We start from the raw sequence: 24,701 nt of genomic DNA on the forward strand, positions 1-24,701 counted from the left end.
TGAATAACACCCACAGAAGCTCAGGTAGTAAGTGCCCAGTTTCCTCCTCAACCTGAGCATTTCCTGGTCCCGTTTTCTTGATCACAGCAAGATTTGCAAAGCAGGGAAGCAGATATATTGTTCAGTGGTCTGCCTGGTGGAGCTGGGAACAAGAGAAGGTTGTTCAGGCTCATTCCCTTCATGATGTCTGCAGCCAGCAGCAGTCCTCTAAGCAAAGGGTTGCCTTTTTCCCCCCCAGCTGTATCAGTTGATCTAAAAAAAATTCATATACAGACATACATACATAGATATGTAATCCCCTACAACAAATCTTGTTTATTTTGTGTCCTGTAAACAAAGATATTCCTGATAATATTCCACCCTGTCTGGTTCCTTTCTTTTCGAGTCACACTTCAGCTCCTATCTAACTGGGATCTGGGAATGTATTTCCAAGGTGAACAGTGTGCCCGGAGAGTCGTGGGGAGCACTGAAAGTTCCACATTTGGCTCAGCTCTTTTGCCGAGGAAACAATTGGGCAAGGCTTTCACTGTCGCAGCCGGGGCATGGACGTAACCTCTGCTGTTTACTTGCAGGCGCTCGTGTCAATGCCAAGGACAATATGTGGCTGACTCCTCTCCATCGAGCGGTTGCTTCAAGAAGTGAAGTGAGTAAGATTTGATTATCCTGCTTTTGCACGTAAACTACATGCTGAGGGGAAAAGCAAACCATTGAGAGCTGTAGTACGTAGCGCGGTGACGCAAACAGGGAAAAAGCATTTTCTGTGTGCAGGGCCTTCAGCATCACAGCTGGAGGCCAGCTTTTACACGTTAGTTATAGCTGCTTTTGAGCCTTAATGTGGTTGATTTTTGCCTTGTGGAATGCTTTATGTTACCATAGCAAGTCACATTGAGCAACCATCAGCTGGAGTGGGTGACCAGGACTAAAGTGGGATAGAGTCCACTGTGGTCTACACTGGCCACATCATCTTCAAGTGGTGAAGTAACGAGGAATAAATCCATATGGATGTGTGCACGCTGCGCGTGTGCCAGAAGGGAGTGGATGTGTATGTGATCCAACACGTATTACCACGTAGTTTGTTTTGGTTAATTGCATTTCAAGACATCCATTAGTTTTTCTGTTAATGCATTTAATTCATGCAGAAAAGAGGGTTAGCCCATATTTCTTCTGCTTGACAACTAAAAATCTTCTGGCACGGTGTTGTGCTTCTTCCATTGCTATCACAAAAAGGAGCAGCAATAACTATGCGGAATGCAGCTCAGGCATGACTCTGCTTTCAACTGCACCATTATTCTTGGTTTTCCATTTTGGACCTCCCTGTATACTTTTATCCTCCTAATACTTAGTTAACAGTGAGCCCAACTGCAGACCGAATTGGCTGCTGGGGACGAGGGGAGGGGTTGTAAAAGAGACAGAGGGTGGCTGTCTTCCAGAGATTGATGGACTCGAATCACCTCCGTAACAGTCCCAGCGCTTGCCAAGCCTGGAGGCAGTAATCCTGGGCTCGCTTCTGAACTCGAGCATTGTTTGGCTGCTGGCTGAGCTTCCCAGCTGCTGGCATCCGCCGAAACCCTCTGAAAGGAATATCTGATAGAGTATGAATGCTGTAATGAGGCAAAATACAAAAAGCCGTGTTGGAAAACAAAGGTCAGACTTAAACCTTAAAAATCGGGCACAATCTTTCTGATGCGGGAGTCGCAGTGTGCTTGGTTTCTTTTTCGGGATGTGTCAGAGTACATGATATTTATTGTCAGGGACAGTTCTAACAGAAAATGCATGTCTTTCTGTGGCTTTGTGTCTCATCTTTAACTCTTTGTCAGCTGAAGGCCAGTTTCACAATGAGGAACTGTCTTCTGTGGTGCCAGCGGTTCTGGTACCTCGAAGTGAGCACCCCGGTGCAATAGTGAGGCAGCAGGGGAAGGCACCAGCATCTGATGCCTTTTCATGGCCTGCTGTGTATTTTATAAAAACACATAGCTTTCTCCCCCTGGCCTTTTTTCTTTGTTATTTATATGAAAATTGCTACTTTTGGTAATAATTTTGAAACAAGATTCAGTGTTTTGAGGCTCTTTCAGTGCTGCTTTTACTTTATTACACAAGCTAACAAACTCCCAGCTTCAATATAACGGGATGAAACTGATAATGATAGTAGTAGATAGCAGTAGGTGAATTCATAGTTCACATTAATTGTAGGAGATGAATTCACGGTCCAGAAGTTGACCGGCAGCACTTGGTGTGGTTTTTGAAGTTCCTGTGAGCACAGTTGCTTTTAGAATGATCACTTACATGTTTAAAGTTTCATTATTAATTTTTTACTATGAAGCTTTCACAGGATTCAGAAGCTCTCTTCTTGCACCCTTTTATAGATTGATTAAAAGCACAAACATTTTTACTTCAGTCTTAATGATTTTTCAAGTGGGCTTTAGGGATTTAAATGTTTATTTACAAATCAACAACCCTCAGGTGTCTGTGGAGGTTTGTTAATGGATGTATCAGCTTTCAGCCTTACACGGTTTGAAAAAGTAAAGAGATGTCACTTTGATAAGTTGGGATAGCTAGAGACACAAAATACAGAGGCTTACACCATAGCTGTGGACTGCATGCGTGTGTAGAAATTATGTTAAAAAAGGTATAGCTCATGCTCTCAAAAGCAATAAAATTAAAACTTCATCATAAGGATTTTAACATTTTGATCCCAAATCTAATATACCAGAAGAATTGCAGAAGTAAACAAAACAGTATAAACGTTGTTTTAAAAAAAGCAAAATAATTTTAGCTTAGTCTTTTCAGTCCTTATTATTTACTTCTAAAAAATAATCTTTAACTTTTTACTTCATTAAGAGTCAAAGTGCATGAATTTTCCTGCTGACTTCATGTCCCAGCTGGGTAGGTCTCCAGGGAATAACACTTAAATGACTTTTAAAATAGTAGGCCTGTAATTTAAAAAAGAAAATCCTGTTGAGACATCAGCAGTGATATATCATTACTGGTGCTGTAAGAGGTGCAATGTCACTAACCGAACAAATCTATTAGAGGGCAGTTTGTGAGAAGGCTGTGGAAAATGAAATTGCTGAGATCGGTTGAGGACAAAGAACTAAACCTCCCAGTAATGGATGTTTTGTTGATACAGACATGCAGGCACTCTCCTGGGCCATTCTAGATACAAAAGTGCTATTTAAACATGCTGTATATGTTTGCTATTCATTAATAAAATTTTGGCTGGGCTTACCAGAAAACTTTTCAGATTTTGTGGAAAAGAATAAGGTACTATGTAGGACTAGGGCTTTTCCACTTACAGCTGTGAGTTGGAATTAGCAGACAAGGCTACTGTGTCCCAGTGGTTCCTTTGTATTTTGTTTATTTGTGGGGAAAGAAAAGACAGAAGAAACAAAATGTAATTTTGAGAGAGACTTTTTATTTTTTTCATTTGACTTGGTTAATGGCAGATGCATGAATAGAGGCAGAAAAGAACGGGTTGTGAATTCTCCAGTGAGACAGTCTCTAAAGAGAGAACAGTACATTTTCTCACTGGGAAATATTCACTTTTAACCAACAAAATTAACCTTAAAAGATGTTGTTTGGTCTCAGACTGACAGAATGGATGTTGCAGTGAAGACTCTTGGCCTGTGCTCAGCCCTCGGGGAGGGAAGGAATGCTAATGCTAACTTGGGAACACCAGCATCAGCCCTTGACTGTGATTCTCATGTTTTTGCAAAGCTAAAATTCTGGTTTTGCATATTCTGTTTTATTATCTCCTTTTTCCTGTTTATAAATAAAGCTTGTCACAATTTGCTGTGATTTCACTGTCCAAAATGATGTGCTTTTCATTTTGTAAATAGTTTGTATAACAGTGAGCTCAAATATGTAAGTTCATATCTTCAGTGAGAGCCCAGTTACGATGAACTGTGGTACTGAAGGTAAATCGGCTGAACAGGTTGGGCGTAGGCAGCTAAAAATGTATGTCCTAAAAATCAAGTTGGGAAATTTTGATTGTTTGTGAGGACACTGCTCCAAATGACAGAAAAGGTGGCATTTGAATCAATAATACTGTTTCCCTAACCTGGGAGACAGTATAGATAAATGTAGGTCTCTTTCCCTCCTCCTGGCCACGGGTGGTATGTGTAAGTACCATGCATAGGTACTATCACCAAGCTGTCAAGAACATAGGCCTTGCATTTATTCAGACTGCTTGTTTATGGGTATAACCGTGTGGCTGTTGCAGGAGGCAGTGCAGGTATTGATTAAGCACTCGGCCGATGTCAACGCTCGGGACAAGAACTGGCAGACCCCATTGCACGTGGCTGCTGCCAACAAGGCGGTGAAGTGTGCGGAAGTCATCATCCCCATGCTCAGCAGCGTCAACGTCTCTGACCGAGGGGGGAGGACGGCACTGCACCACGCAGCTCTGAATGGCCACATTGAGGTGAGATGTTTATGAGTGTAATTGGGGGTCAAGGGAGGTAATTCTGCCCCTCTGCTCTGGTGGGACCCCACCTTGGAGTACCGCGTCCAGCTCTGGGGCCCCCAACATAAGAGAGATATGGACCTGTTGAAGCAAGTCCAGAGGAGGGCCACAAAGATGGAGCACCTCTTCTATGAGGGCAGGCTGAGAGAGTAGTGGGTGTTTGGCCTGGACAAGAGAAGGCTCCAGGGAGACCTTACAGCAGCCTAACAGTACTTAAAAGGGGCCTACAGGAAAGAGATATGGACCTGTTGAAGCAAGTCCAGAGGAGGGCCACGAAGATGGAGCACCTCTTCTATGAGGGCAGGCTGAGAGAGTAGTGGGTGTTTGGCCTGGACAAGAGCAGGCTCCAGGGAGACCTTACAGCAGCCTAACAGTACTTAAAAGGGGCCTACAGGGAAGATGGGGAGAGACATGAGTGTAGGGATAGGATGAGGGGTAATGGTTTTAAACTGAAAGAGAGTAGATTTAGATTAGATATTAAGAAGAAATTCTTTACTGTGAGGGTGGTGAGGCACTGGAACAGGTTGCCCAGGGAAGTTGTGGATGCCCCATCCCTGGAGGGGTTCAAGGCCAGGCTGGATGGGGCTTTGAGCGGCCTGGTCTAGTGGGAGGTGTCCCTGCCCATGGTAGAGGGGTTGGAACTCAGTGATCTGTAAGGTTCCTTCCAACTCTAACCATTCTATGATTTATTTTCCTGGTTCAAACAGTTGGCCTGTTGTGGCTGGGTCTAGACTGAGCCCCATCTCCCTCACCCCCACAATTCCTATCATTCAGCTGCTTTCCAGAGTGTGCGCCAGGTTTCCTACCTGCAGAAATGAGAGAGGGGCTGGAAAGTACTTGTACAGAGCCGGCGTGCGAGTGAGGTGTGCACGCAAACTTGGAGAGCTGGCTCCGCCACCAGCTCCAGCAGCTCAAGTGTATGCTTGGCTCTTTTGACCTTGACTGCCTGTGAAAATAAGAGTGGCAGAATGGAAAGAAGGGAAAACTGGTGGATTCATTTAATATTGAAGAAGTGTTCAGCTATGTGAGATCCAGTCAGTCTGCTTTTCTAATTAGTCTTCTTGAAAATGTCCATCTGGTTTTTCTACTTACCTTTCACAAGCAAACCCTTCTAATCTAATTACTGCTTCTATATGAGAAAACTCACTTGTAAATAAAGCCCCTATGTGAAGGGCTTTGCTGGTCTCTTTAGGTCTGAGTGAAAGGATCCTCGTTTGTCCATTCCTCACCTGAAGATCTGGATGTGGAAAAAACCCTCTTTGACCGAAACAGTAGGATTCTGTCAGCAAAATTTGATCAGTTGTACTGTAATTAAAGGAAGGAAGAGAAATGGTAGATCCTGTAAAACGATGATGGTGGTTGGCCTTTAAAATACTGCACTGTAGGAGAAAGATTGTAATGCTTGAGTCACTGTGGCAAAGCGGTTGTTATGGTTTGAGAGAACCCATAAAAATCTATTGTCGTTTAGACAATAACTGTTATAACCTAAAGCTCCTGGATAGTGTATCAGAAATAATTATTTGTTGTTAACTAAATATTTGCTTTTATTAGCAGATTTCTTCACTGTGGCAAAGCGGTTGTTATGGTTTGAGAGAACCCATAAAAATCTATTGTCGTTTAGACAATTATTCTATCACCTGATGACCCCTCCCCACCCGGAAAGGGGAATCGGGGAACACAAGGAAACACAAGGGTTGAAATATAAATAGATTTAATAGACTAAGACTAAGTAGTTAACAATAATATTAAAGAACCAGTATTAATCCCGATACTGATATAAGATACAGGAATTATACTCAGCCAGTTATATCAGTAGGAAGCTGTGCACTCCCAGCAGTGGACAGCAAATGGCGGACACTGCCAGCGCAATGGCTTCAGGAGGAAGGGAAGGCCTCAGGGGTCCAGCACTGGGGCAAGGAGTTGTCTGGACTGCTGCCATCAAGGGAGAGCCCCCTACACAGTAAATTTTTCTAATTTATATTGAATGTGACGTTCATGGTATGAAATAATCCTGTTGGCCAGCCTGGGTCAAATGCCCAGGCCTTGCTCCTCCTTGTCACTGCACCTGACAAGGCTCGAAAACATTAAGACCTTGAATCCCACAGAGCCTGACTGGCTATAAAGTAAATGTTTTCACAAATCCGGACCCTAGAGTCTTCTAGAAGTGCAATTTTCCCCAGCATTAGAAGAAAAGTTAGTCCTGTGTCTCTCAACCCAGGACAGCAGTGTATGAGAAGACAATTGTGCAGCTCTGTAATTTATGATTTTAGAATGTTCTACTGGAAAAGATAGTTTTTGAATGTGTTTTTCGTTCCGTTTTCTTTCTTTTTTCCGTGAGTTTTCTTACATTTAATCTTGGATGATTGGCAATGGGGAAGGCAGATTTTTACCTCTTAGTCATACTATCTAAAAGGCCAGTGTGGTATGAGAAGCTGCCTGGTGCCCATCCACACTGCCATGGGCACATGGGAACGTAATGAAAATCACTGTGGCATGGCAAGAAATAGACAGTCCTTGTTGAAAGATCAAGCAGATGTTAGGGTTTGTTACCTCACCTGGAGGAATCTTGTTCCAATTCAAAAGAAAACCCCTTAAATTGGTCTTAACTAAAAGCAGTATTTCTCTTCCAGGCCTGTTTCTCTTCCAGGTTGTTTGCCAAGCTCAGCTTGAAGCACTCTGGAGTAACAGCGGCCTTCATGCTCTCAGCCCCATTTGTAGACACAGAGCTTGTCCTGGTTACTTGTAGCTGTCGCCGGCCCCTGTCATTAATGCTCTCAGCTTTGAACAGTATTTGTGTAATTCACAAATTTGTTGCTCAACAGCAGGATTTCGAGATCCTAAATTATTGCTAGAGTGATGAATATGGAATACGAATGTGAAATGATGAATAAACCATTGAGTGTTTGATCTGCAGGGTTGGCTTACTTGCTGTTGTTGCTTCTAGATGGTGAACTTGCTCTTAGCCAAGGGGGCAAACATCAATGCTTTTGACAAAAAGGACAGAAGAGCTCTTCACTGGGCAGCGTATATGGGTAAGGCTTGGGCTGTTGCTCCTTTTTTTCTAATTTCCTGTTGACAAACCAATAACATGTTTTAAAATGGATAAGAGCAGACCAGGCCATGGAAAGTTGTAGTTACCCTGAAGAGGGAAGGGTTCAGCTGATCTAAATACACAGTGTCTATTTACAGTTTTGCAGCTGGTGAGAACTTGGCTGTGATTTTCTTAACACAATTAATGTGGGCTCTTTGCATTGCATTTTTTTCTTTTTTTTTTTTTTCCTTTTTATTTTTTCATCCTGATTCTAAATCCAGCCTGAAGTATATTTACTGAAAAAAATATGGGTTATATTTGTTTCTTTTTTTGGCTAAAAAATACTTTATATAAAATGCAGATAAATTCAATCATAAATTTTGCTGCTTATCTATGTTTATAAGTAGCTAAGTTTTGATATTGTTAGAAAATGCTTCATAGCCTTTCCTCTTCTTAGAAGCAAGTCGTCTTCTTTTATTCCAGAGTAGACAGGAGCAGCTGATATATTCAGGACATCAATGGTGTTACCAAATAGTACTTGAATAAATCCATTGTTCCTTTTGAGTTAAAGGAAAATTTCTCATCGTGAATCATTATGATTTAAAAATGCTAAAACAAGATTGCCTGTGATAGTGGTCTCTCCTGTTCAAGAGCTTTCATGCTGGACAAGCAGTGTATTCCAGATCACAGTTCATGAGATGTTGTGTGCCCTCTGCCAGGAGCTCTTTCATCTCACCTGTCAAATTCTTAATTTTAATCCTGGCACTTTTGGAACTGAGATAATAGGAGATTTCAAACTGTGAGAAAAGCATATTGTGGGGTTTTTTGATAGGCACAGACAGATGGAAAGACTCCTGCCAATTAACGTGATTTGGCTTTTGAGCTAGTGAGCCTTGAACTCCACTATGTAGAAGTGAAAGGCTTTTACATTGTGCTGTGCAGTTCCGCATGTCTTTTGCTCTTCATTCTTTTAACAAATTTATGATGTGCTTTTCAAAATATTTAGATAACATTTAAGGCCTAAATTAGCAATGGGACTGCGGAGTCTGTAGTGTAATTCGGACAGAATTTAGATAGTGAGATCTGAGTATCTTATCCTGTAAACCCTCACGTAGTTTCTTGAATGCTTAAATATCTTTGGGCACTTTGGACATTGTTCACAAAGTGTCCTAGGTCTGCACATGACCAGAGCTGCCTCTGTCATGAAAGTGCTGTACAACTCAGAGGATGCACAGCATTACGTGGTGTTTGACAGAACAAATTATCCTAAGACAGACAGCTCTGCTTCAACATGGAGCAATAAGGCCTATTTCTCAGTTAGCCTTGATTTAATTTTGGTGGTTAGGGCACTCTCTGGGAAGGCAGGCCAGATGGTTTGAAACCTTCAGGGAGAGGAGGAGACTGAAGATACAAGTTGCATTTTGAGATGTTATGCTCTTCCCCTGTATTCTGTAGGGAAATCCCAAATCAGGGGAGGCATTTCACTCCTGAAGGCAGATGTCCCATAGACCTGGCAGTTAGCTCTCAATCTGTGTGACAGTTGAGGCTATTGCAATTATTTTAGTTTGCAGACTAAGTATGTGTCTATAGACCATGAGTTGAGGTTAAAACATTTTTAGACTTATATTAAGGATTTTTTTGCACAGTTTTGTGTTAATGATACAGTTTTGGAGAGTCAAAAACCTCATCAGTGGATTCAGTAGAAAACCTTGTGTTTATATTGGTAGGCTTTGAATCAAATTCTGCACTCACTCAAAATGTAGTTTTTCATGTCTTCAATGGTGCTGGAGAAGAGGTGACCATCATTTGAGGGGCTATGAAGGTGATTATGGGACTAGAACATCTCTCTTACAATGAAAGACTGAGGGACTTGGGTCTTAGTCTGGAGAAGACTGAGGAGCGATCTGATCAATGCTTATAAATAGTTAAAGGGTGGGTGTCAAGAGGATGGGGCCAGTCTTTTGTCAGTGGTGCCCAGTGACAGGACAAGAGGTAATGGCCACAAACTTGAACATAGGAAGTTCCATCTAAACATTGGGAGGAACTTCTTTACTTTGAGGGTGTCAGAGCACTGGGACAGGCTGTCCAGAGAGATGGTGGAGTCTTCGTCTCTGGAGACATTCAAAACCTGCCTGGCCATGTTCCTGTGCAACCTGCTCTACGTTGACCTGCTTTGGCAGGGGGGTTGGACTAGATGATCTCCAGAGGTCCCTTCCAACCCCGATCATTCTGTAATTCTGTGATTTTATCTTTTATTAAAGTTATTTCATATTGTTGACAAAAAACCCAACAAGTGTTAGCAGTTGTGTCTACAGGTGACGTCAACAGGATGCTGTTTTGGGAGACTTGCATTGTCATGCTCCTGTGCTCACTATTCTCTGTAGCACAGAGAATAAACCACAAACTTACTATTTTTAGAGAAATAAATGGGGAAAGGGTGAGGTTTTGTTCTTTTAATGACCGGAAAAACTAAGTTAGTAAAGAGAAATATGACACATCTGGTGAAGGTGAACATGTATTGCATGAATTTCTTGGCAAGGCCCAGAGCTAGGATTAAGAACATTTATGAAATTTTCTTTTCCCCTTGTAAAACTGTAGGAGCATTGTGAAACACCAGTGAAAGGGGCAGTGCATTAGCAAGAAAGCAGTAATTTGGGAGAAGTGGTGCTCTAGGATAGTAGACTCATTGATTACTATCTCTCATCTCTTGAAGGTCACCTGGAAGTTGTTGCCTTGCTAATTAATCATGGTGCAGAGGTGACTTGTAAAGACAAGAAGGGTTACACCCCACTTCATGCAGCTGCATCCAATGGACAGATTAACATTGTGAAACACCTCCTTAACCTGGGGGTAGAGGTATGTGGTGATGTGTTCTTTGTACCTTCCGTGTTTCTCTGTATTTGAATATACTCTTTTCTTCTTTCTTATGGATCCTGCTACAGACGCTGGCAGGGCTTTTAAAGAAAATGGTTTCCATTTTCTGGACCATGAAAAGCACATTGTGCTTCATGCAGTTTAGTAGTTCAAGAGCAGGAAACATTCTGGAATAAACATGTCTGATGTGGACAGTAAATTTCAGGCCACCTTGCTGAAGAAATCAGGAAATATATGCTGTTCCTGCAAAGGAAGATGAAATAATGAAATTTCCCTTGGCTCAGCATTCCCTTTGATATGATGAGCGGTTGTTCTCAACATATACACTGCGTACTTTACTAAACGGTAGTTCAGGTCGTTTAAGTTTAGGGACCTGTATTTCCTCTGTAGCTGATGGTGGGAAGGAGAAGGTTTATTTTCATTCCGGAAAAGAACTTTTTTTTTCAGGGCAGAGACCTCTCTTTGGGTAGTATTTTCAATTCAGTAGTTCAAAGCAGCAGTGAGATGACCAGAAGAGCCTGCACTGGTTCATCAGAGATATCAAATAAAGCCATTGCATTTGCCAGCTTTATAACCAGCTGACTTGACCTGCCAAAAAAATGCCAGAAGCCTGTGTTCACAGGCTGTTGACTGTGAAGTTGAAGGGGAATAGGTGTTTCCTGTTATTAGCAGTACTGTGCTAATAACTACCTTTAGCTTCCACATTCTCCACCACTGGGGATATCATCTTTGAGACGCCTGTATTTTGTGGAAGGATATTCACTAACTACTTCCCTGAGCCTTTTGTACAATTGCTCTTGTCCTATTTTACAGAACAGCAGTTCAATACTAATCTAGTCATGAAGAAGTAACATAATCTTAATTACATCTCTATAATACTGAGCTACTGAAAGTGGTTTCTTATTGAAGTGTAAATGGCTGTGCAGTTTCACCTTCTCTTCACTCCCTTCTGAAAAGAAATCTGTGGAAAGAGCTCTTAAGCCTGATTCTGTTCACAAAAATTAAATAGTCAGAGTTTTACTTATTTTTTTTTTAATAAAGATTGTGTGCTTTTTATTTATCCTGCTTTCCCACTTCAATGTAAAAGCTTTCCAGCTTGTTAGGACTTTTGTCATCATCATCATTATTACATAGTCCTGCTATCAGCTTTAAGCTTCAAAGTGGCCTTTAGAAATTGCCAGTAGGACAAAAAGTTAATAATAGTAGAAGTAAAGCATTGCAAATTAAGCTCTCTGGGAGTATATTTTTTGTCAATGAAGTTTGCTGGTGAGAAATATGCCCTATGACAGTTCAAGCCTCTAGCTATTTCCATTTGTAGTACGTGGTGCATTATGTAAAATGGTAAGTTGATGTCTGTAATTTTAACTGTGTCTCCTTGTCTCATTTTAGATTGATGAAATGAACATCTATGGAAATACTGCACTTCACATTGCCTGTTACAATGGTCAGGATTCTGTTGTTAATGAGCTGATTGACTATGGTGCTAATGTAAATCAGCCTAATAATAATGGATTCACTCCCTTGCATTTTGCTGCTGCCTCCACTCATGGAGCACTGTGTCTTGAACTGCTGGTGAATAATGGGGCAGATGTTAACGTTCAGGTAAAGCTTGCATTGTAGCTCTTCAGTTGTACTTTATCCTATTTTGCACACCTCAGGAGACTGGAAACTATAATAATGAGTAAAGCATGGCTTTAAATCCTTGATGGAAGTAGAGTGATGCTGAGAATGTTGATCATTAAACTGTTTGGATGAGATTAGTTCCCAGCAGAGGACCTCTCAGTGCCTTGATAAATATAATGACAGCCTTAAACTCTAGGCCAGCCACTCTTCTGAAGCCATGAACCACTACTAAACTAGAGTCCCAGGAGCTCTGTTAAAATGTTATCTCAGGGAGTCAGCCAGTCAAGGAACTATTCCTTTCTGGTGTTTTCCTTCCCCCTACAATATGGATTTAATTAAACCTGATTCTAAAAAGTTCCTTTGACTTTACCAGGGAAGTAAGAACTGCTGGTTATTTGTTTACCTGTTTTAGAGCCTGAGTTTACAAAGTCTGATTCTGTTTAGGATATCTGAATGCTCTTGAGATACAATTGATATATCTTGATGAAGTTGAAAGGAACTTGCTGTTATCCAACAGAGGGTTCTGGTATAGCTACCAGAAGACTTGAAATTTCTGAGTTCATATAAGATTTTGACTATTTTACTTTAAAATCTGCGTGTTTCAGTTTCCCATCTGTAAAACTGGTCTCCTAGCACTTAACACCTCTGGCAAGTCCCTTGGGATCAGTGAATAGTCAGTGCACTATTTAAACTCAGAATTATGAAAATGAAGTTAGGGATTGTGCTTGCCATGAAAAGCCCGTGCCAATAAACATGAAATTATGTGAGTAGTGAGGCTGGTACCCTTTCCAGGCTATTTTCTCAGCTCCTTGGCTTCCCCAGTCTCAGTTTTTTTCTCTAGAACTCAAAACATTGATCTCTATTCATTGTACCTTTCTTTATATGTGCCTTCCCTGTTTTCTGTTTGTCTTTTGTAGACATTCTGGTTTTGATTGTGTGGAAATTTATTAACCAAACCTTTTTAATAGAGTGGCTTTTATTCTGGGATGTATGTATAAAATGCAGATTGATAAATGGGATATAGTTCTTGAATCCCTCAGAGACAGCTCATACTTATGAGCTTTTCTGGTTCCATTGCTTTTATTTCCCTCTTTGCAAGGGTTAGGGAAAATAATGACTGAATGGGAAATGTTACTTAAAAATAATATTCAAGAGTAATATTTCATATAACTGTAGGTTTCTAGCAGGTATTGCATATAGCCAGGCTGTAAGGACAGGCTCTACTCCAGCCCATTTTCTACTCATTGCTGAGTTTTCCTTGTATGCTTATACCTTCTGCATTTACCATCATGTAGACTTTTGAAGCCGGGGGAGGTTTTATCTGAAGAATAGCTGCAGCATGTTGAGCTGAGATACTTCAAATTGTTTCCACTGCTTTATGTGCTAATGGTTGATTTTCTGTTTTGTTTCTCTTAGAGTAAGGATGGGAAGAGCCCTCTGCACATGACAGCTGTCCATGGGAGGTTCACACGGTCGCAGACCCTCATTCAGAACGGTGAGTTTCTGAGCCTGTTCAACAACTCTTCATAAGATTAGGCATTTCCAAGGTTGCAATTTTTAGGTGTTTTGATGCAGAGTGTGAAAGGACTGTTCTTGGAGCTGCTTAGCTCTCCATCAATTTCTGGCTTTGAACTGCGCTGACAGCTCTCATTCCAGCATGTCATGACAAGTTGAGATTTTGATTGTTAACAAAATCTCATAATCCTCCATCCAGTGGTGGTCCAGCTGGTCTGCTGTGATGCTTAACCTCAAAACAAGAGTTCAAAGCTGCATTTAGGTCTTCTTTTTTTTTTTTTTTTCTGCTGAGAAGCAGGCACAACTTTATTTCTCAAATTATTTAAAAACTAATAAAAGAAAAAGTTTCTAGTTATCCTCCCTTGGGAGGTTCCCTGGTGTGCTTAGAGTTCAGACCATTTCCTCTACCTTCTGCTCATCAGCTGTATTTCTCTGAGCTCCCTTAGCTCCACCCTTCATCACTGTCTTCATTAAGTGTTGAATAAATACTCGGGAGGGTGAACCAGCCCCACCTTGTTTGTTCTGGCATAGCCAGCAGTCCTGATTTTCAGCCATTTATCAGGTATTTCTTTTGTCCAAGAATACTACAGAGTATAACAAATATTATTGTTGGAGATCTGGTAGAGGCCTGGTTGCGATTGACAGAGGTTGCTATTACTGATTATTTACTTATGCTTCCCAGCTTTGGCTACTATACCAGACAGGATGGTCTGGGGTTTGTTCTTTGGTTGGTTGGTTTTTTCATTTGCTTTCCAAAATCCTAAACTTGGAACTTAAGTGTGAGATATTGAAGGTGGCTGAACATTTATGCTGTAAATGTAATGACATTTACATTACACAAGATTGTATTTTAAAACTGAGGTCTTCAGTACATCATTCTTCTTTCAGGTCATCATGCAAATTGCTGTCATATCTCTCCATGGATAAATAAAATAGTAATGATAAAAGAAGTTTGGACAAACTGGAAGAAACTGTGCTTTAATGCAATTTTAAGTTCCTTAGTCAAATAGCTTTCTGACTTTACAGCTGTTGTTTTCTGTCCATTGGGTTTGTGTGTGAAAGGACTGGCAGTTCTTCATCTGTCCTTCACGCCTCTCTACTCTTCTTCAAGTTACGTGGTTTTTGCTTCTTTCTTTCTTTGTTTGCTGCCCCTCTAATTTTAGTATTGTACACAGATCTGATTGCAAGTGACTTTATGCCTCATTGCCAAGGGATATTGTGGGAGAGAGAAATGTCAATGATTTAAAGAAATGGAGTTTCATTCTGCTTAATGAGTTGGCTAAAGATATCTCAGTTTCTGTCTGCTGTCTCTAGCGACTTGTAGAGGAAGAATGGATTACCTTAAAATGGGAAAATTGCAAATGTGATACCTACTTTTAAAAATGGGGAAAAAGAAAAGTTGGAGAATTTTACACAGGTCAACCAAAAATTCTGAAGTGAATGAATGAACAAACTGTAAACACTTAGGGAGGAATGGGTAATATCTGGCATAGATTTCGTAAAAGATGCTGAAACATTGTGATTTTCTTCTACAGCAGGGTAATAGGCTTTCTGAACGCAGCACAGTCCTCTGACTTTTCTGTGGGCAGGTAATGATTGTGGACACTTCTGCTGGCAGAGGCTCAACCCCAGGGAACCTGCTGTGGCATTTCACTGACCTTTATTTACTGTTAGAAAATGCTGTGTAGTGCTTTACTAAAACTTTTCTTGTTGCAGTTGTGACCTGTTATCTCTTGTGAATAGTGGACATGCAGTAAATATTACCATATCCTGATATTAGTATGATTTTTTACGTACTTTCATAAAGTATTCTCACAGCAAACTAGTGGAGTATTAATATATTACAGTGGTGGTGCATAACTGTTGAAAAAACTACACTCAGAGGTTAGCAATACATGAATTGTTGAAATGGAAGGTGTAGCGAGGGGGTTTTCAGTTTCCCTCCTGAGTCTGGAACTATCCAGTATTTTCATTAACAGCTTGGATGGGGGAATAGAAAATGTGCTGTTAGCATTTGGAGAAAACATGAAGTTGGGAGAGACTTAGCTTGGCAAAAGATGGAGTCAGAATGGAAAATGATCCTGTAAAATTGGAGACAGAAGTTATAATGCAAGTGAAGCAAAGGACAGATCCCACACACAGGCAGGAGTATCAGTTGGACAAGTTCAGAATGGCAGCAGCCGGGTGGGTGGCGGCTCCTCAAGAAAGGATTTGGGGTTTGTAGAGGCTCAGAAGCTTGTTGACCACAAGTCAACAGTGTCATGGGGCTTAAAAAACAATGATCAACAATGTACATAGTGGTGTACAGGAGTGTAGAGATAGGAGAGTAGCCAGCAGGCATGAAGTAATCCTTTTGCTCAGCTCGGTGTTGGGAGATGTCAGCTGTAGTACTGTTTCTGGCTTTTGACATTTTACTTGCAGAAGAATGTGGGCCAGCTGGAGAGGAGTGGGGAAGGACGAGAATAGCTGGAGCGCAGCAAACCTGACTTATGAGGAGGGACTGAAAATATTACAGTTCCTTGGTCCAGAAAGAAAGCGAGGACTTGATAGCAATCTTTGCATGGTCAAAAGCTGCAGAAGAAAGAAATAATCTATTTTTCCTGCTTGTAAGGATGAAACATGAGATGACAGGCTTAAATTGCAACAGGAAAAGTTTTACTTAAGCATTGTTCTTTTGTCAGACACAGAGAAGGCACCCAACACAGGTTGTTTGCAGTGTGTTCTGTTGGCCTCTTGAATGAACTCTTTTTAATGTTGTTGTCTGACAGGTGAGGTTGAGTGGCAGTGTCTTTACAAATGAGGGCAGAGTTTCAGCAGTTTATTTTTTCAGTTTAATTCAAGGCATCTATTTGTACCTTTAGATGAGGAGCGAGTCTGAATCATGTACTTGACTGTTGTTTATCATCCTCTTTGCCTGTTTCCCACCACTTTTCCCCATCAGTCTAGGGGGGGTGAGGGGTGGGAAATGCTGCTGCTGTAGAGGGAGGTGAAAATGCTGCTGTCAGACCACATTCAGTACCAGTGACTGGCAGCTGACAACTTGCTGTGTGCTGCTTCTCGGTCTCTGAAATGTAGTGTCTCTGTGGCTGGACTGGTTATGCTGCATTCTCCAGAGGGAAGTAACATTTGTGGCCACTGATTCATGCTTAACCTTCCCGTATTAAACTGTGTGAAAATGTCTTTTGCAGGAGGGGAAATCGACTGTGTTGATAAGGATGGTAACACCCCTCTGCATGTGGCTGCAAGATATGGACATGAGCTTTTGATTAACACCCTCATAACCAGCGGCGCTGATACTGCCAAGTAGGTGGCTGAAGTGGGGCTGTTTCTAAAGTTCAGGTGTTATGTACGATGCCTGGAAACACAGTTACTCCTCAGGTTCTGAAGTGTGAAGGTTAAAATGGATAAACATAATTGTACTGTACTTCAGTGGGTGACCTGGGACTAAATTATGAACACTTGGGAAGTGCGGAGGGAAGGAAGCCTTGCTAAGTTCCTACTGTGCCCAGTTGTGCAGTTACAAATAGTGCAAGTACTGATTCTTTTTCCTAAAGCATTGATGTGGCACAGTAGCATATAATGTACGTGAAGTACCTGTCTACATAAAGTGCATCTTGATCACAGTTATTCCATAAAGTCTGTAGCAATAACTTTGTGTAGGAAACGTAATTGAAAAAAAATTCAGCTGCTTTCCAAGGGAATTGTGTGCACATTCTTTAGTATCTAAATTAATCTAATGCTTAGTGGCCTGTCATACATTATTTTTGATTATTATTTTGTCTTGTGTCTGTTGGTATGAGGTAAGATAATCAATAGAAGTGCAGTATTGCAAAGCAGATGTTACTAGGTATTTCTGATCTCAATACAACTGGAGCCTGTCTTGATGTTGCATGGTTTCTGATATTCAGGTGGCTGAAATAATAGAATCACAGAATCTTCTAGGTTGGAAGGGACCTTAAAGATCATCTTGTCCAACTGTCGAATAGGACTGCTTTTATCCGACTTGTGAATTTGGGAGTCTGTTTTTTACTAGAAGGACAAAGGGTTGAAATGAGACACATTTTAAATGTGCTTTCTGCTTCAATTCAATTTTGTGTTTGGGTTTTTTTCCTCTTGCACGTATGTCAAGGCTGCACCTACAATGTGCTAAGTATTGTTGACTCAAACACTGGCAGGTGCTTGATTTTTAAGAGTACTTGAGTATTGGTTAGTTTGTCAAAAGAAAACAGCAAACCTGAAGGTAAACGAAGGGCTGTAAGACCAGAGTAATGCAATGGCACGAGGGATATGTGTAACAGGTACACGTTCTTCTACATAGAACCTACCATAAAAATCTGTGACTACTCTTGACTTACCTGGTTAGGAAATCTTGCTTTCAGATGCAAATGAGCTGGTTTTAATTTTGAAGATACTTGCAGCTCTCAGTATTTTGTTTCTTTGCTTGTTGATGTTTAAGAAAGTGGCACATTTGCCCATGTTCCCTTATCAAGTATGACTGTCACCATGCAAGCTCAGAAGGTGGAACAGATCTCCAATTGGCATGGATAATGAAATTCCACAGGCTTCAGCTAACATCACTGGCTTTTATTAACATAGCCAACATGAAGATCTTGGTGTCTAAATAGATGTATATTTTTGTTAGCTCTTTCTCCAATACAGTAAATCCAAGTCTGTGTCTTATCTTTAGGTTTAAGCAGAAAATGAGATGCAGTGGGTTAGCCCACTCTTAGAATCAGGGTTATCCAGTTAGGAATTTCTGTTTCACACTTGGGTGACTGGAACATTGATCGAATAAAATACTTTTTCTAGCAGCAGAAATAAGTGAAATGAAAAGTTGGCTCAGAGATATCAAGCAGATCCAAACAATGCTACTGTGCTAAACAAGGAGCGTTGAAATGCTGGGAATGGGCTTTCGTATGTGCTGCATGTAAATAACTCTGGCTAAGCTCCCCAAACTGGCTTTGAAAGGCAAACTCCACAACATTGTTAGGTACAACTGCAGACAGCTCGGTCAGTCAGAGGCAACTGCATTTAAAGGGGAGATTGTGTAAGTGATGGGAGGAACCAGTGTGAACAGCGCTATAGAAGTGTGACACTGGTTGGCAGATGTGCAGATAATGTATTGTGATGGAAACCAGCCAAAACATGTGCTGAGTGGAAATCTTGATTGAAAAGAAGAAGAGTATTTCTTTAGATAACTACATGGAGGAGGAAATAGAGGAAAATGGGTGTAGGAAGAAGGACAGGGATACAGGATGTCCAATGTTAGCTTAAATATATGAATCCACAGCTAAAAAATGCAACCTGTTTATACAGATGTAGCAGCTTGGTGGAGCTTCTGCTGTTTCCTTCAGAGAATAGGCTGTCAGATTGACTTTTAATAGCTTTACTCTAAGATGTAAATTCTGAAACTGGCAAAATTAAAATTTGTACAGCACCACAAGTCACTCCTTAGTGTAGTGAAGCAGCAAGGAGGACAAATTTAATGTGAAGACAGAGGAAGGATGGACCTGTGGATTCTGGAAAGAATGAATTTTTAAAAGTAAACAAAAACTAGTTAAATACATATATGTATAAAAAGCTGGAGAGAACAAGATATCCTTATAAGCATCCACATTTGTTTTTGTCTAAGGCTTCATAAGTAATTAAGATTTATGGTGAATCTTGCAGAAAGATAAGCTTCTGCATCTTTGGATCTGTATCTGAAGTCCTCTTCCATGAGGTGATCATACTCTCCCACCCACCAGTTGTCTTGCAGAAATGAAGGGCAGATATGAATCCACCTGCTATTGTTCAAGAGTTTGTCCTTTTCAAAAATATATCTGCTGAAGCAGGCAGTAGGTGATAATCTTGTTGAGATAAACACAGAGCCTCTGCAACCAACTATGTGCACTTGGAGGACTGCCTGTAGGATATTTCTAGAATAACAAGATGCTATTTGCAAAACAATGCTAAGTGACAGAAGCCAAAATGTCCAAACCCAAAAGTTAGTCCAAACCCAGAAGTCTTCTAAGACAGTAAATAGTGGCGTGCTTAGGGACTGAACTGGGGTGATTTGCTGATGTTAATTAAAGCTGCTGGGTACTCAGCTTATTTAATAACTATGTGGTTGCCTGAGAGATTTAGCCCAATGATGAGTGCCTACTTTTTTTTTTTCACCCAGCTCTGAGAAGTTTCTGTTGTAATTGAAAAGACGGCCATGTCTTAAAGCGGGGGAAATTTGTAAGGACACGTGAGGAAGGTAGCTGCAGCAAATAGGAAAAGGGAGATGTTTAGTTCTTAGGATGTGGGAAGAAAACTAAGTGTCATGGCAGCCTAAAGGAAAGCATGAAGAAGAATCATCAGCTACTCCAGGCCCTGGGGAAAGAGAGGGAAGAAGAGGGGGGGAGACTTTGAAAACCCACACAAGAATTTTCTAAAGGACTTGAACTCCAGGAAAAATGGATTTCAGAAATAATACTGAGAAGATTTTGGCATTTGCTTTTACTTCAGAATGGCAGTTGCAGTATCTGTAGCTGATGCAGAAATTTGTGCATCCCACACCAGGAGATTGACTCCAAGCAATAGCTGCTCTGTTGCTTCCTCCCTTACCTCGGCTTTCATCTTGAATTTTTAGAAACCTTCCTGCCACATTCTGTTCAAAGCATAATGCCAAGATTTTGCTGTATCAGAATATTTTCAACTCTCAAGAAAGCTGGTAAGGAAATACAGATAAAAATAACACAACAGGAAGAATCTTCCTCGAAAAGAATGAAAAAGGCTGCCTTTGTGGAAGGAGCTTTTGAAGTGTTGTGTCTGAACGCAACCTGCATTTTCGCGTGGCTCTGTGTTAATGAGGCTGTTGTGCCTTTCAGGTGTGGGATCCACAACATGTTCCCTTTGCACTTAGCAGCGCTGAATGCTCACTCGGACTGCTGCAGGAAATTGTTGTCATCGGGTGAGTCAATCCCGCGGTGTCTGTGGAGCTGGAGTAGTGTGTGTCGCTGCTGCTTACGGCCCCTTTATCCTCCTTGTTGTGAATTGTTCAAATGAAAGACTTCCTGTGCTGCTGTGTTGGGCTGTGTGCTGTGGTGTACGGGAGCGTGCGAGGCTTTCCTAACGGCATGCTGGTACTTCCTCTATTGTTTGTGCCCAAAGCCCTTTTCTCCTGGCGGGCTCAGAGGGTTTATATTAATTCACCGGGAAGAGGGAGGAAATTTAGGACTCTTTCCCAAACTGTAGGTATGTGAGACACCCTTTTGGTTTGGGTTCCCCCCCCACACCAAAGAAGTGATTCAAGGAATTATCTCCTTGGGGCCTTCACTGGCGCAGGTATTTACATCTCATCAATGGTGATATATTGTAAATATAGCTAAAGTGTGTTTCTGAGTCCAACCAGAGTAAAAGAGTGAGGCTGGCCAAAGCTCTGTGGGCACGAGAGGGGAAATAAATGAAAGCGTAGTGTCAAGAGAGCAGTCTCGGGATCCTCACCAGAGCCCAAAGCAGAAGAAGCAGGAGTTTGCTGACAAAACTGTTTCAAAAGAGGCAGCAATCAGGTGCCAAGTCCCAAATTCTTATTTTCCAGCCAAGAGTTCCCGTAAGCTAAAAAAATACAAGGCAGATCGTACGCTTTTTCTAGAAAATTGCTTCATTACTTGACACATAAATTCTCCTACAACTACTTTTTTCCTTAAACTTGGGTCCTGTAGGATAGAAAAAAAAAAAGTGTGAAATATGGCAATTATGTACCCCATTCCATTAAACCTTGATGCAGTATGGCCTTGACCTCCAGATCAGGAAGGAAGAGACAAAGCTCTGGGTGAGCAGAGTTAATACTGCCAGGCCTCTGTCTTTGGCCTCGTGCATCTCGATGAATATCCCTGCCTGCTCCTGGAAGCCTCTTTCCAACCTGAAAACCATGTGCAATAAAAAGGGCCCCATTTCACGTTCAGGCTGACCCTGTGGTTTTTCCTCATTTCTTCATGTTTTCTGTCTTCGTGTCCTGCTGTCGCAGTCCTCTTCCTAAGTATCTGCCTCATAAATGCCTGTCACATGGTTTTAAATAGGGATGTGGCACAGAGCTGGATGTGGAAATAGATGCTCGTCGACTTTGCAGCTCTTTTTATAGAGCTGCCAAACTGGAGCAGCCGCTCGCCGTTCCTGTGACAACCTCTTTCTGACTGTAGTTGCTTGCGTTCTGTTTTTTCCTAACTAACTGATTTTTCTGTCTCTGCAATGTTTCTTGTGGTTTAACTAGGACAAAAGTATAGCATAGTGTCCTTGTTTAGTAATGAGCACGTGCTGTCTGCAGGCTTTGAAATAGACACCCCTGATAGTTTTGGAAGAACGTGCCTCCACGCTGCCGCTGCAGGAGGGTGAGTAGCTGGGACTGTAGCTGTTGTAAGTTATTTTGTGGCTTCGTTGCAGATTTGGTGCCAGCCAACTTGACGGTGCCATCCGCCGAGGAATGTATTGCGGTGTGAGGGAAGCAAAGCTGTCTGATGTCAAATTTTGGTCATTTGAGCCTGTCTTTTCCTACTGCCCTCATGCAGGGGTTCCTTGCAAAGTGAAGGAGGTGGTCTGATTACCACAGACAGCCGGGTCATGATTTGAAGCGTGGGTTTCAGGCAGAGGGTTAAACCCTTCCTTTTCATGCCCCTGTGAAGGCTCCTTCAGCTTTGGGTGGGGGTGCTGCATGCTCACACAAGTCTCTCAGTCAGTCACTGAGAGCCAGCAATCAGCAGGAAATTTTGAGTTCCTAGAGCAAAGCGAGTGAGGAGAAGGAGCCGTGGCTCCTGGGATGCTGCTGGCAGGGGAATTATTCCTGGCCTCCACCTTTGGGCTGTGTCCTTGTCTGAAAATGCAACTATGCAGCAGTGCCCATCAGACTGCAACCCTGGAGTCCACATGCAGCTCATCTCCCTCCCACCCAATTTTCAAGTGCAAGTTTAAAAGTTTCTAAGCTGAAAACCACCAAACCAAAACAATAACAGAAAACCAACCCCCAAACAAACAAAACAACCCCCAACCTCCAAATTAGAAAGCCAAAAGACTCTTGTTCTCTCAGGGTGATGCATTCCTGATAAGTGCTGGGAGGCCAGAAATGGAAACAAATGAAAACTGAAATACGTCAATTTAAGTTGTAAATGTCACATCCAGTTAGTTTAAATATTTCCAAATAATTGTCAGTGGAGTGCTATGAAGTTAACCTAGCAAAAGGACAAAACGTTTGGCAAGCATTGAGTTTTGACTCTTCTATTGAGGACTTTGTCTCAGAAGGCAGCTGAAATGGAGCCTTGGCTAGAACCTAGGCTGGATTCTCTGTGGTTATAGCAAGCAGAAGTGGTGATCTACAGAAATACTGTCAGTTTTCTGGAAGTTATTTTTCCTCCTCAGTGGACCTAGTAAAATCGATTCAAATACTGGTTTTATTATCATAGAATCATAGAATTGTCCAGGCCGGAAGGGGCCTCCAAAGGTCATCTAGTCCGACCTCCCCCCCGGCAGTCAGCAGGGACACCCCCAACTAGACCAGGTTGCCCAGGGCCTCATTGAGCCTCACCTTGAATATCTCCAGGGATGGGGCCTCAACAACCTCCCTGGGTAACCTGTTCCAGTGCTCCACCACCCTCACAGTAAAGAACTTTCTCCTAATCTCCAATCTAAATCTGCTCCCCTCCAGCTTAAAGCCATTTCCCCTTGTCCTGTCACTGCAGGCCTTTGTAAACAGGCTCTCCCCGGCCTTCCTGTAGGCCCCCCTCAGGTACTGGAAGGCTGCTAATTAGGTCTCCCCGGAGCCTCCTCTTCTCCAAGCTGAACAACCCCAGCTCCCTCAGCCTGTCCTTGTAGCAGAGGTGCTCCAACCCCCTGATCATCCTCGTGGCCCTCCTCTGGACCCGCTCCATCAGGTCCGTGTCTTTCCTATATTGAGGGCTCCAGACCTGCACACGATGCTCCAGGTGAGGTCTCACCAGAGCAGAGTAAAGTGGAAGAACCACCTCTGTGGACCTGCTAGCAATGCATCTTTTGATGCAGCCCAGGATGTATGTGATTGACCTTCTGGGCTGCAAGTGCACACTGCCTGCTCATGTCCAGCTTCTCATCCACCAACACCCCCAAGTCCCTTTCCTCAGGGATGCTTTCTAATACCTCATCCCCATATTCTTATGGTGATATTCCTCTTGATAGTTGTCTCATCTTGATAGAGGAGGTATGACTGTTGCTTGGATGGAGATTATTATAGTATCGTTCAAATGCTACCTCTTTGATAAGGTTGCATCCCAAAAGAATAATAAAAAAAACCTGGAAGTCCTAAGGAGAAGGAAAGACTTCATAAGAAGAAAAAGTGGCTCATGAAAATAAACCATACTTTTCCAGTTGTTCACTACAATTGCCATCACTAACAAGTGTTTTTATTTTTAGTACGTTGTGGTGAGTGTTCTGTAGCTATTTTATGCAATAGCAATTTTGAGTAGGGATGAACATACACCAATATATTTCATCCAGCTTTTTTTTTTTTTTTTTCTTTTCCCCTGGAGCTGGAGACATTAGTTTTTTTCCTGACACATGCCTGTTACTCCCATTACATTAAATGGGAGTTGCATGGGTACCAGGAAAAGAGCAAACTTCAAAGGCCTGCTCATCTGATTGTGAACACAGGTGATTTATTGCCCCTGTGAATAACAAGGATTCTTGGAAAGTGCTGTGCTTCTTTACATCAATTTCTGGCCAGAGTCATACATTTATTTGCTTGAATTAGAAAAGATGTGAAAGTTCAGCTCTTTTATTTTCTATTAAAAATCACCTGTCTTTAAACAAGATGAAGAAGCAGCTATGATGCGGTGAATTCTTTCAACAGATAAAAAGCAATGGAGTCACAATCACTTCAAATTGCTATGCCCCTTATTCAACAAAGCACTTAGAGATGTGCTTAAATCTATCAATAGTCAACAAATCATATAAGAATAATCCTAGAAGTAACTCTTGTGATTAAATCTCACAAAGTAAACAGGATGTGAGCAAAATGCTTACTGTTCAATGCTTTGCTGAACGGGGGTGGATTTCGTTAAATGTCACCTCTTCATTATTAGACTGGCATTTTATAAGCTAGCAACAATTTTCTTTAAAAGTTCTCTTATAAAATACCAGTTCAGTGTGGGAAGCATTAGAGTACAGCTCCCATTGAAAATCTCCACATACACTGAATTCAGATCACAT

General features: G+C 41.7%; 1 protein-coding gene across 7 annotated transcripts in view; it reads left to right on the forward strand.

The window, feature by feature from the left end:
- The window catches only part of ANKRD44 (ankyrin repeat domain 44), an 81,478-nt gene that overhangs the window by 15,181 nt on the left and 41,596 nt on the right, over window positions 1-24,701 (forward strand). For 4 of the 7 annotated variants that reach the window (XM_014954520.1, XM_014954516.1, XM_014954515.1 and 1 more), the window contains exons 3-11: window positions 573-643; window positions 4,220-4,420; window positions 7,407-7,494; window positions 10,207-10,349; window positions 11,757-11,969; window positions 13,407-13,485; window positions 16,694-16,808; window positions 20,360-20,442; window positions 21,742-21,859. In XM_014954520.1, coding sequence (XP_014810006.1) covers window positions 573-643; window positions 4,220-4,420; window positions 7,407-7,494; window positions 10,207-10,349; window positions 11,757-11,969; window positions 13,407-13,485; window positions 16,694-16,808; window positions 20,360-20,442; window positions 21,742-21,859 — 1,111 coding nt within the window. The remainder of the gene's footprint in view (window positions 1-572; window positions 644-4,219; window positions 4,421-7,406; window positions 7,495-10,206; window positions 10,350-11,756; window positions 11,970-13,406; window positions 13,486-16,693; window positions 16,809-20,359; window positions 20,443-21,741; window positions 21,860-24,701) is intronic. The other 3 variants (XM_014954518.1, XM_014954519.1, XM_014954522.1) reach the window with 1 other exon arrangement.

Source organism: Calidris pugnax, unplaced genomic scaffold, assembly GCF_001431845.1.
Source record: "Calidris pugnax isolate Ruff unplaced genomic scaffold, ASM143184v1 scaffold103, whole genome shotgun sequence".
In the NCBI taxonomy this organism is placed as follows: Eukaryota; Metazoa; Chordata; class Aves; order Charadriiformes; family Scolopacidae; genus Calidris; species Calidris pugnax.